Source organism: Sus scrofa, chromosome 9, assembly GCF_054392235.1.
Source record: "Sus scrofa isolate SSC_HxYL_T2T_F1_AM1 chromosome 9, Sscrofa_HxYL_maternal_Yorkshire_Landrace_v2.0, whole genome shotgun sequence".
Taxonomy (NCBI): domain Eukaryota; kingdom Metazoa; phylum Chordata; class Mammalia; order Artiodactyla; family Suidae; genus Sus; species Sus scrofa.
Genome location: NC_139391.1, coordinates 85,433,864 through 85,446,011, shown reverse-complemented (window position 1 = coordinate 85,446,011; position 12,148 = coordinate 85,433,864). Strand labels below are relative to the sequence as shown.

Below are 12,148 nucleotides of genomic sequence, written 5' to 3'. Positions count from 1 at the left end.
AAAACCTGATAAAGACTTAACAAGAAATGAACAGAATGATACTTTCAAGAACAGGCACAAAACCTTTACTTGAATTAAAAAAAAAAAAAATTTAAAAAACCCCACTAGTTAAAAAGAGAAATCTCACTAAAAAAACAATGTTATCAATCTTTTACAGTGACTCTTTCAATTCAATTGCCTTCCTCTTGGGGGGGGGGAGTCTTCATAATATTAACAAATGAAATGCAAATATATACACACACACACACACACACACACACACACACTCACTTTATTTATTTATTTATTTTTTCAAAAGAGACAATACCTAATGACTTGGAGGGTTGATCCTAGGATTCCAAGGTTGGTGCAACTTTTGAGGCCTCTTTACATGGAGGATGCAAAAGCTAGACTGAAACACTTGCTCATGCACCCCTGCCAAGATTGCCCTACTAGGGGCACTTAAAGACACTTTTCTCTACTGACTCAGTACCTCCTCTCCAGCCCCTGGATCCATTAAACAAGCAAGAGCCTTCCGTCCAGGGCTTCATCAGTAGTGACATTAATGCCCCACTCCAATCCCACATCTGCCTTGATCATACGACCCTTATCCAGTGCTATTCAGTGGGGGAAAATGGAACATTTGAGGAATCAGAACCTATTTATTGCTATGCTACTGCAACAAATAAATAAATTAACTGTACCCTTCACCTTGGCCTATGGTCCTAATTGACTACCACAACACCTACCAGCTCTCAATATTTGCTGGTTTTAAAAATCATATTTAAAAATGTCCTACATAATAGCATCAAAAATATTAAATATTTAGGAATACATTCAGTAATACATGCAAGACTTGTGCAATGAAAACTACAACAACATCGATGAGAAAAAATAAGTATCTGAATAACTGTATAGATATACCAAGTTCATGGATCAGAAGACAATACTGCTGAGATGTCAATATTCCTGAAATTCATTTACATATTCAACACAATATTAAACAAAATTCCAGTATGACTTGTTTTTGAAAAATTGTAGTTAAATATACATAACATTTATCATTTTAACAATTTTTAAATGTACAGTTCTGAGGCAGTAAGTATATTCACACTGTGGTGCAACCATCATCATCAGCCATCTCTAGAACTTCCTCATTTTACTCAACTGAAACACTATATGCATTAAGCACTAACTCCCCACCTCACCTTGCTTCTGGCAACCACCATTTTACTTTGTGTCTCTGTGAATTTGACTACCCTAGGTACCCCATATTAAGTAATATCATACAACATTTGTTTTTGTCCTTTTGCGATTGGCTGATTTCAATCAACATAAGAGCTTCAAGTTTCATCCACATAACAGAATGTGTCAAAATTTCCTTCCTTTTTATGGTTGGATAATATCCCACTGTACACACATACCACATTTTGTCTATCCATTCATTCGTTGATGGATATTTAGATTGCTCCTATCTTTTGGCTACTGCCAATAATGCTGCCATGAATATGAATTTACAGTATCTCTTGTGAGTTCCTACCTTCAGTTCTTTTGGGTATATATCCAGAAGTTGAATTGCTAGATTATTTAGTAATTCTATTTTAAAATTTTTGAAGAACTACCATACTGTTTTCCATAGTGGGGGTACTACCGTTTTTACATTCCCACCAACAGTGTACAAGGTTTCCCTTTTTTCCACATTCTCACAAAACTTGTTATTTTCTGTTCTTGTTTTTTGTTTTAAATAATAGTCATTCTAATGGATCTGAAGAAGTTTCACTAGTGATTAATGATGATGAATACCTTTTCATATGTTTATTAACCATTTGTTTATCTTCTTTGGAGAAATATCTACTCAAGTCCTTAGCTCACTTTTAATCAGGCTTTTTTTTTTGCATGTTGTTGTGGATGATTTGTAGTTCTTTTAATACCCTTGATAATGATCCTTCATAACGTGTACGATTTGAAAATATTTTCTCCCATTTTGTGGGTTGCCTTTTCACTGTTGATACTTTCCTTTGCTACACATTTTTAATTTAAAATAAAGTCCAACTTACATGTTTTTACTGCTGTTGTTGCTGGCTGTGTTTTTCTTTTGAGGGGAAGTATCATATTCAGGCTTTCTTTCTAATGAATATGGAAAGCTCTTTCAGACACTCATATAAAAACACAAAGGATCCGGAATAACAAAAGAGCTTATCATAAGGCCTTAACAATAAAGACAATTGGTACTGGCATAGAAATAAATACACTGTTTGATGAAATAGAATAAAAGGTCTAGAAATTAAAAAGTAAAATGATATTTAACAGTGGCACCAAAGCAACTTAATGTGGAAAGGCAAGTATTTGCAACAAATGGAACTAGAAAACTGCAAACGCACATGGGATAATAAACAAATGACTGCCTTAACTCTGAGACCATAAACAAAAATTAATTTCAGATGGATTATGAATCTTAATATCAAAGATAAATCATAAAGCTTCTAGAAAAAAACAAAAAAGGTAATCTTTGTAACCTGGACCTAGGCGAAAACTTCTTAATAGGGAACAAAAGCAATAATCATAAAATAAAAACTTGCTGAAGTGGACTTAGTAAAATCAGTAAATTCTGCTCTTCAAAAAAATTTTTTTTATTTTATGGCTGCACCCATGGCATTGAATCAAGGCCAAAGCTGCAACCTATGCCACAGCAGCAGCAACATAGGATCCTCCAACCCACTGAAGAGTAGGCCAGGAATCGAACTTGTACCTCCATAGTAAGCAGCTGCAGTCTGATTCTTAACCCACTGCACCACTGAGGGAACTCCAAAACTTCTGCCCTTTATAACACCATTACTGCAGTTTATGTAAGAGTGTGTTTGTCCTATGTTTTATTCTAAGGCTTTTATAGTGTCTGGTCTTATATTTAGATTTTTAACCCATTTTGAGTTTATTTTTGTGTATGGTATTAGAGAACGTTCTCATTTCATTCTTTTACATGTAGCTGTCCAGTTTTCCCAGCATGACTTAATGAAGACACTCTGTTTTCGCCATTGTATATCCTTGTCTCTCTCTCAGATTAGTTGACCACAGGTGTGTGGGTTTGTCTCTGGGCTATCCATCTTGTTTCACTGATCTATATTTCTGTCTAATGCCAGTACCTTAATGTTTTGATGATGGCAACTTTGTAGTATAGTCTGAAGTCCAGGAGCCTGATTCCCCCACCTACATTTTTCTTTCTCAGAATTGCTTTGGCTATTTAGCATCTTTTGTGTTTCCATACAAATTTTAAAATATTTCATTCTAGTTCTGTGAAAAATGCCATTGATAATTTGATAGGGATTGCACTGAATGCATAGACTGCTTTAGGCAGTATACTCCATTTTCACAATATTGATTCTTCCTACCCAAGAGCATGGTATATCTTTCCACCTGTTTGTGACACCTTTAATTTCTTTTATCAGCATCTTACACTTTTCAGGGCACAGATCTTGTGTCTCTTTAGGAAGGTTTATTCCTAGGTATTTTATTCTTTCTGATGTGACGGTAAATGGGGTTGTTTCCCTAATTTCTCTTTCTAATTTTTCATTATTAGTACATAGAAATGCAATAATTTTTGTGTTATTAATTTTGTACCCTGTAACTTTACCCAATTCATTGATAAGCTCCAACAGTTTTCTGGTAGCTTCTCTAGGATTTTCCAGGTATAGTATCATATCATCTGCAAAAAGTTATAGTTTTACATTTTCCTTTCCAATTTGGATTCTATTTATTTCATTTTCTTCTCTAATTTCTGTGGCTAGAACTTCCAAAATTATACTGAATAAAAGTGGCAAGAATGGACATCTTTGTCTTATTCCTGATCTTATGAGGAATTCTTTCAGCTTTTCACCACTGAGAATGATGTTAGCTGTGGATCTGTTATATATGGCTTTTATTATGCTGAGGTAGGTTCCACCTACACCCATCTTATGGAGGGTTTATTTATTTATTTTTATCAGAAATCAGTACTGGATTTTGTCAAAAGCTTTTCCTGCATCTATTTAGATGAGCATACAGTTTTTATTGTTCAATTTACTAATGTGGCGTATCACATTGCTAGATTAGCAGATATTGAAAAAAAAATCCTTGCATCAATGGGATAAATTTCCCTTGATCATGGTATATGATCCTTTTAATGCAATGCTGGATTCAGTTTGCTAGTATTCTGTTGAGGATTTCTGCATCTATGTTCAGCAGTGATACTGGCCTGTAGTTTTCTTTTTTTGTGGCAACTTCGTCTAGTTTTGGTATCAGGGTGATAGTAGCCTCATAGAATGAATTTGGGAGTATTTCTTCCTCTGCAGTTTTTTGTTAGGATTTCAGAAGGATAAGTGTTAACTCTCCTCTAAAGAAGCCATATCGTCCTGGACATTCGTTTGTTTGAAATTTTTTAATCACAGTTTCAATTTCAGTATTTGTGATTGGTCTGTTCGTCTTTTCTATTTCTTCCTGGTTTAGTCTTGAAAGATTGCATCTTTCTAAGAATTTGTCCATTTCATCTAGGTTGTCCATTTTATTGGCATAAAATTGCTTGCAGTAGTCTCTTATGATCCTTTGTGTTTCTGTGATGTCCACTGTAACTTCTTTTGCATTTATAATTTTATTGATTTGAGTCCTCTCTTGAATCTGGCTAAGGGTTTATCAATTTTGTTGATCTTTTTAATGAAGCAGCTTTTAGTTTTATTGATCTTTCCTACAGTTTTCTTCATTTGTAGTTCATTTATTTCTGCTCTGATCTTCATGATTTCTTATCCTTCTGCTCACTTCGGCTCACACTGCTTTTGTTAGTTCTTCTTTCTCTAGTTGCTTTAGGTGTAAAGTTAGAGCAATGAAAATTAAGACAAAAATAAACAAATGTGACCAAATTAAACTTTCGCAGAGCAAAGGAAACCACAAACAAATGAAAAGACAACCCACAAAATGGGATAAAATATTTGCAAATTAAGTAACTACCTAACAAGGGATTAATCTCCAAAATATACAAAAACCTCCTGCAGCTCAATATTAAGAAACCAAACAACCTAATAAAAAAATGGACAGAAGATCTAAATAGACATTTTTCCAAAGAAGAAAACAGATGGTCAAAAAACACATGAAAAGATGCTCAACATCACTAATTATAACAGAAACACAAATCAAAATTACTATAAGGTATCGCCTTACACCATCAAAAAATCTGCAAACAATAAATTCTGGAGAATGTGCAGAGAAAAGGGAATCTTTTTACACTGCTGGTGGGAATGTATGTTGGTACAACCACTATGAAAATCAGCATGGAGGTTCCTCAATAACTAAAAATAGAGTTGCCATATGATCCAGCAATCCCACTCCTGGGCATCTATCTGGAGAAAATCATAACTCAAAAAGATATATGTACCCCAATATTCACTGCAGCACTATTCACAATAGCCAAGCAAGGAAGCAATGTAAATGTCTATCAACAAGGGAATGGATAAAGATGTGGTACATGTATACAATGGAATATTAAACATAAAAAAGAATGAAATAATGCCATTTGCAGCAACATGGCTGGACCTGGAAATTATCATACTAAGTGAAGTTAGTCAGACAGTGAAAGACAAACATATTTGTAGAATCCTAAAAAAGGATACAAATGAGCTTATTTGCAGAACAGAAACAGACTCAAAAGCTTTGAGAAACATGGTTACCAAAGGGGACAGGTCGGGGTGGGGAGATGGACTGGGGGTTTGGGATTAGCATATGCACATTGAGGTATATGAAATGATTGGAAAACAGGGACCTTCTGTATAGCACAGAGAATGCTACCCAATACCTGTGATAATCTATGTGGAAAAACAATCTGAAAGAGAATGGATTTATGTACATGTATAACTCAATCACTTTGTTGTACTTCAAAAATTATCACCACCTTGTAAATCAACTATACTTCAATAAAACAAGTAAATAATATAGAAAATTATTATTTATTAAGAATAAATAAGAAAATGAATAGGCAGGCCATAGATAAGTAGAATATGTTTGAAGAACATATATTTGTAAAAGGATTTAAATCCAGAATACATTAAACACTCCTATAACTCAATACTAAACATACAACCCAATTTTTTTTCAATTTAATTTTTATTTTATATTGGGATATACTTGATTTAAAATATTGTGTTAGGGGAGTTCCCCTTGTGGCTTAGTGGGTTATGAACCCTGAGCATGTGGGTTCAATCCCTAGCCTCGCTCAGTGGGTTAAGGATCTGGCATCGCCATGAGCTGTGATGTATGTCTCAGACAGCTCAGATCACACACTGTTGTGTCTGTTGCACAGACCAGCAGCTGCAGCTCCGATCTGACCTCTATCTAGCCTGGGAACTTAATATGTTGCAGGCATGGCCCTAAAAAAAGAAAAAATATATATATTGTGTTAGTTTCACATGTATTGCAAAGCAATTCAATTACATATATACACATATCCATTTTTTCAGATTCTTTTCCCATATACAGAATACTGAGTAGTTTCCTGTGCTATACAGTAGGTCCTTATTATCTATTTCATATATAATAGTTTGTATATGTTAATCTCAAACTCCTAATTTATTCTTCCCTATCATCTTTCCCCTTTCACAACCATAAGTTTACTTTCTATGTTGTGAGTCTATTTCTGTTTTATAAATACATTCATTTGTATCTTCTTTTGGTTCCGCATATAAGTGGTACCATATATTTTTTTAAATGAGCAAAAGAATTAGTTCATAAAGGAAGGCATACAAACAATGAGCACCTGAAAATCCCATAGTAGAGTTCCCTCACACACTCATTAAAATGACTGTCATCAGAACTAAACATACCATTTGTCTGAAATTCTGTAAGAGCCAACTTATAGATGTGAATGAAAAAATTTTGCCTGCTATATCAGTAAACAAAGGTTAACACAGCTCTCAAGCCACTGCAGCACCTGAAGGATGGACTCTGAGAAAACTCATTAAGGAGAGAAATGGGCTTCCTGCCCTGCTGCCAAGCCCTTGGGCCACAGCAGTCACTTGCAACAGTGAACCCTAAGAGGACTCAAGATGGGAAGGAACTGGATACTGACCCTACAATAGCTCAGGTGCACATCAAAGGAATGACTTCAATGAGCCTAGACTCATGCATTTTCCCATACTTAGAAAAGAGCCAAATTCATTAACTTGAGAGTCCGGTTTTCTTTAACCCACAGTAATCTTTTGATGTTCTGACTGCCTGGTTTTTGTTACCAAACTCCTATATACAGATCCTGGCTCTTCTCTTAGCTCTTCCAAGCAGTATCTCAGAGATGAGAGGCTATGTCCTGAGCTTAAGTCCTTAGTTTTGGTAGGCTAAATAAAACTTAATTATCAACTTTCAGGTTGAGCTTTTTTTTTCAGTCAACACAGGAAAGAAAAGAGAAAAGCAGTTGGTTGTCTTTGAGAAGAGGTACTGATTAGGAAAGGGCACAGCTTTTTGGTAATGATGAAAATGTTCTATATCTTGATAGAAATGGAGGTTACATGAGTACCTGCATTCATTAAAATTCACCAATTTATCCACTTATCATTTATACATTTCATTGTACATTACACCCCTACCCATATCCCCCAAACTCAAACAACTAAGTAGATTTACTTTTTGCAGTGGTTTGGGTTGGCAATTCTGAAACTACTTTGCACATATTCTAAGCTTGAACAAACAAGTAAATATAGTGTCCTGAAACTTAAAAGAAAATTATTGGACAATTTATAAATAGATTTTAATAAATGGAAAAAAATTTCCATGAAAATATTCCAGCTTTTGTTTCATCATTAATTTAGAATTTCTTTTGGGAAGCTGAATTGTTGCTTCTCCATGTAGTTTACACATTCTGGATTTTAAAACATTAAAACAAAGCACAGGTGATTAAGTTTTTATGTAGGTACAGCCACTTTTTTAACTGGATTTTTTATTTTTTTTGTTGACATCAAAATTACTAAAATTGTATTTCATCAAAATACCTATTTAAAAAAAAACGTATTGGCAAAGACTATACATTATAAAACTTTAAATAGTTATATTTGCTCTTTTTGTACTACTTGTGTTTGATAAAAAAGGAAAGAAAAATATCTTTGTCAATCAATTTTCTTTAAACCTTCTAGCATTATTCATATATTAGATATCGGCATTCTTACAGAATTTTACTTCTAGTATTAAGCTGATTCAATTAAGTAGGACTTTTTGAAGTTAATATTAATTAAATGACCAGGTTTTCCAAAAACCTATAATAAACTTCCAATAGTAGATTTAATAAGGTAATTTGTTTTTTAAAAGATATCAAAAAGCTTAAAAATCAACTATTAAACGAAGTGAAAATTTAAAAATATTTTCTCAAAATGGAGACATCATTATGTTAAACACTCCAGAATATGAAAGAAGTAAGTGTTCCTAATTACACTGAATTTTAATTTTAGCTAAATATTAGATGATGATATTATTTGGTATTCGTATGACAGTTCCTTGAAAAGTTGTTTCTATAAACTCTTTCTTATACGGTTACTTTAAAAATTAAGTAAATAGAAAAACTTTTTAAACGGTTAAAAATCTAAGAAAATAAAGTTTCATGTCATAATTATATTCATTTATTTTTAGGGCTGTACTCACAGCATATGGAAGTTCCCAAACTTGTTGTCAAATAGGAGCTATAGCTGCAGGCCTACTCCACAGCCATAGCAATGCGAGATCCGAGTCACGTCTATGACCTACACCACAGCTGATGGCAGTGCCGGATCTTTAACCCACTGAGAGAGGCCAGGGATTGAAACTGCATCCTCATGGATACTAGGCAGGTTTGTTAACCGCTGAGCCACCAAGGGAACTCCTATTCCTTTGTTTAAATATCCAAATAATTTCTAATAATTCATCAATTTTCATTTAGAATGCCACACTTAAACCGTATCTTCATGGATAGTAGTCGGGTCTATTACCCACTAAGCCAAGAAGGGAACTTCTATTCCTTTGTTTAAATGTCCAAATAATTCCTAATAATTCATCAATTTTGATTTAGAATGCCACGCTTATCTTCCCTTTAGATGTGAACTCTCTTAAAAGAATTAGGTAGCCTATTACTTCAGGTTACGAGTTATAGGAAGTTTATCTTTCTGAGATATCTTGATGTGCTACTTTGTCTTTTACATTACATCTATTTTAGATGAGATGTTTATTAAAATATATTTTATATTAAATATAAAAATTAGGAAGATTTAATACATGGCCAATGATTCCTTGTATGATGTGTGCAAGGCACTAATCACTATGAGGGGGCGTTCCTTGCTCAATGACTTGGAGCAAGAAACTGAGAGCTGTACAAGGATAAATAAAACAGAGAACAACAGGTGGTATTCAGTGGCAATGCCCTCCTCTGTGGTGCCCTCTGAGTTGACTGGGGCCACAAGTGGTGCCTCTTCAACGACTCCTAGTGGTGGCAGGTCACGCCCACCTTTGTAGTCAGAAATAACTGCGGTGGTTTGCCCCCACCACCTGTAGAACATGCAAGAAGCACCCTGTTCTGCTTAACCCACACAGGAGGTGCTGCACAGGCTGCTCCTAGTTGTAGGGTCCTGGGAAGGGACAGTGATCAAGCATCTGGGCATTGCCCAGAGCATCTGGCAGTGGCAGGAGCAGGGCGGGTGTGTTCCCAGGGGAGTGAGAGTAACAATGGCTGGTGCTCGGTTGCAGTGGTGCTGGGAAAACTGGACAGCTGCATGTAAATCAATGAAACTGGAACACACCCTCACACCATGCACAAAAATAAACTCAAAATGGCTTAAAGACTTAAATGTAAGACAAGACACCATCAAACTCCTAGAAGAGAACATAGGAAAAATTCTCTGACATCAACATTACAAACGATTTCTCAAGTCAGTCTCCCAAGGCAACAGAAATAAAAGCAAAAATAAACTAATGGGATCTAATCAAACTGACAAGCTTCTGCATAGCAAAGGAAACCATAAAAAAAAAAAAAAGACAACTTACAGATTGGGAGAAAATAGTTTCAAACGATGCAATTGATAAGGGCTTAATCTCTAAAATATTCAAACAACTTATATAACTCAACAGCAAAAAAGCCAACAACCCAAGTGAAAAATGGGCAAAAGAACAGAATAGACATTTCTCCAAAGAAGATATACAGATGGAGGCACATGAAAAAATGCTCAACATCACTGATTTTTAGAGAAATGCAAATCAAAACTACTATGAGATACCACCTCACACCAGTCAGAATGGCCATCATTCATAAGTCCACAAATAACAAATGCTAGAGAGGGTGTGGAGAAAAGGGAACCCCCCTATACTGTTGGTGGGAATGTAAACTGGTATAACAGTATTGAGGTACCACAGAAAACTAAATACAGAACTACCATCTGACCCAGCAATCCCATTCTTGGGCATACATCCAGACAAAAGTTTCCTTGAAAAAGATAAATGTACTCCTATCTTCACTGCAGCACTATTCTCAATAGCCAAGACATGGAAACAACCTTAATGTCCATCGACAGATGATTAGATTAAGAAGATGTTGTATATATACATAATGGAATACTATTCAGTCATAAATAAGAATAAAATAATGCCATTTGCAGCAACATGGATGTAACTAGAGTCTCTCATACTAAGGGTAGTAGGTCAGAAGGAGAAAGACAGTATCATATGATATCACTTATATCTGGAATCTAATATACAGCACAAATGAACCTTTCCACAGGAAAAAAATCTCATGGACTTGGAGAACAGACTCGTTGTTGCCAAGGGGGAGGGAGTGGGATGGACTGGAAATCTGGGGTTAACAGATGCAAACAACTGCCTTTGGAATGGGTAAGCAATGAGATCCCACTGTACAGCACTGGGAACTATATCTAGTCACTTATGATGGAGCATAATGGAGGATAATGTGAGAAAAAGAATGCATATATGTATGTGTGACTGAGTCTCTTTACTATACAGTAGAAAACTGACAGAACACTGTAAACCAGCTTTAATAGAAAAAATAAAAATCATTAAAAAAAATAAAAAACTTGAAGAAGAGGTATACCACACAGGACATCAGGGTGACTTGAGGGGATATACTTTGCCACATATAACTGAAAGAAACATCAGAAATTCAAACTTTGGAAACAATCCTTAAAAATACAGCAACGTGTACTATGCTAATCACTGACTCAGGGTTACAAGACAAGACAAAACAAAACCTAAAAACCTATCCTTGAAATTGTTAGAAAAGTACGGGATAGAAACAAATGATTATTCAGAAATGTCTCTCTGCAGTAAATATTTTTGACAATTTGAAATTTAATAAGAAGACACATCATTTAAAATTTCTATTTGTTTCTAAGTTTTAATTTCTTTTTTTTTTTTTCTTTTTATGGCCACACCTGTGGCATATAGAAGTTTCCAGGCTAGGAGTTGAACTGGGGCTCAGCTGAGGCCTCACTGAGTGAGGCCAGGGATCAAACCCGCATCCTCACAGAAACAACACAGGATCCTTAACCTACTGAGCCACAATGGGAACTCCCTAAATTTTAATTTATAAGTATCCAAATAACATACATTTGTACCATCACTTTATAATCATATGACATTCCTACACGAATAAGCAAATTTTATCATTAAGATTGTTTATTATGTCATCAACTGCATAAGAAACAGTAAACTAGGAAGTGCACAACCAAAATAACTTGTTCTATTTGTTTTTGGCAATCTATCAAATGAAGTCTTAATTGTCCTTAAAAGAAATAAAACTAGGTTTCATTTTTTTAATTTAAAACAAGCCACTTAAAGTGATCTTATGTTCTATGAATATAGTAACTAAAGTTACAATTAAGCCTTTCTCTCTTTGTCTATTCAAATTTGAGAGAAAACACCCCTGCAACTATGACCCAAGCAATTTATAAGCCTCTATACTAGTTAAAACAAAAGGCAATTAAAAATTTAAAAATCTGAATTACCAAAGAGACCAATATTTAAAATGAAATCTGATAAATATGAATTCTTGATGGTGCTCCTAATAATTTATGATACCATCAAAATTGGTTTGGAGGGAGGCACTGAGAAGCTAATGTTTAAAATGTGAAATAAATAAAAGTTCTAACAACATTGTTAACAGACCAAACAAACATCCTAATCTTGTAACCAA

The 12,148-nt window shown here is 34.7% G+C and overlaps 1 protein-coding gene across 16 annotated transcripts in view; it reads right to left on the bottom strand.

The window, feature by feature from the left end:
- PHF14 (PHD finger protein 14) overlaps window positions 1–12,148 on the bottom strand; it is a 188,229-nt gene that overhangs the window by 87,526 nt on the left and 88,555 nt on the right. For 2 of the 16 annotated variants that reach the window (XM_013979729.3, XM_084977127.1), the window contains one exon: window positions 4,214–4,806. The exons of 13 other annotated variants lie outside the window; for them this stretch is intronic. In XM_013979729.3, the coding sequence (XP_013835183.1) occupies window positions 4,800–4,806 (7 nt within the window). In that variant the 3' untranslated portion in view covers window positions 4,214–4,799. Of the gene's footprint in view, window positions 1–4,213; window positions 4,807–5,926; window positions 6,366–12,148 lie in introns of those variants that run through there. One more of the 16 variants, XM_005667645.4, reaches the window with a different exon arrangement.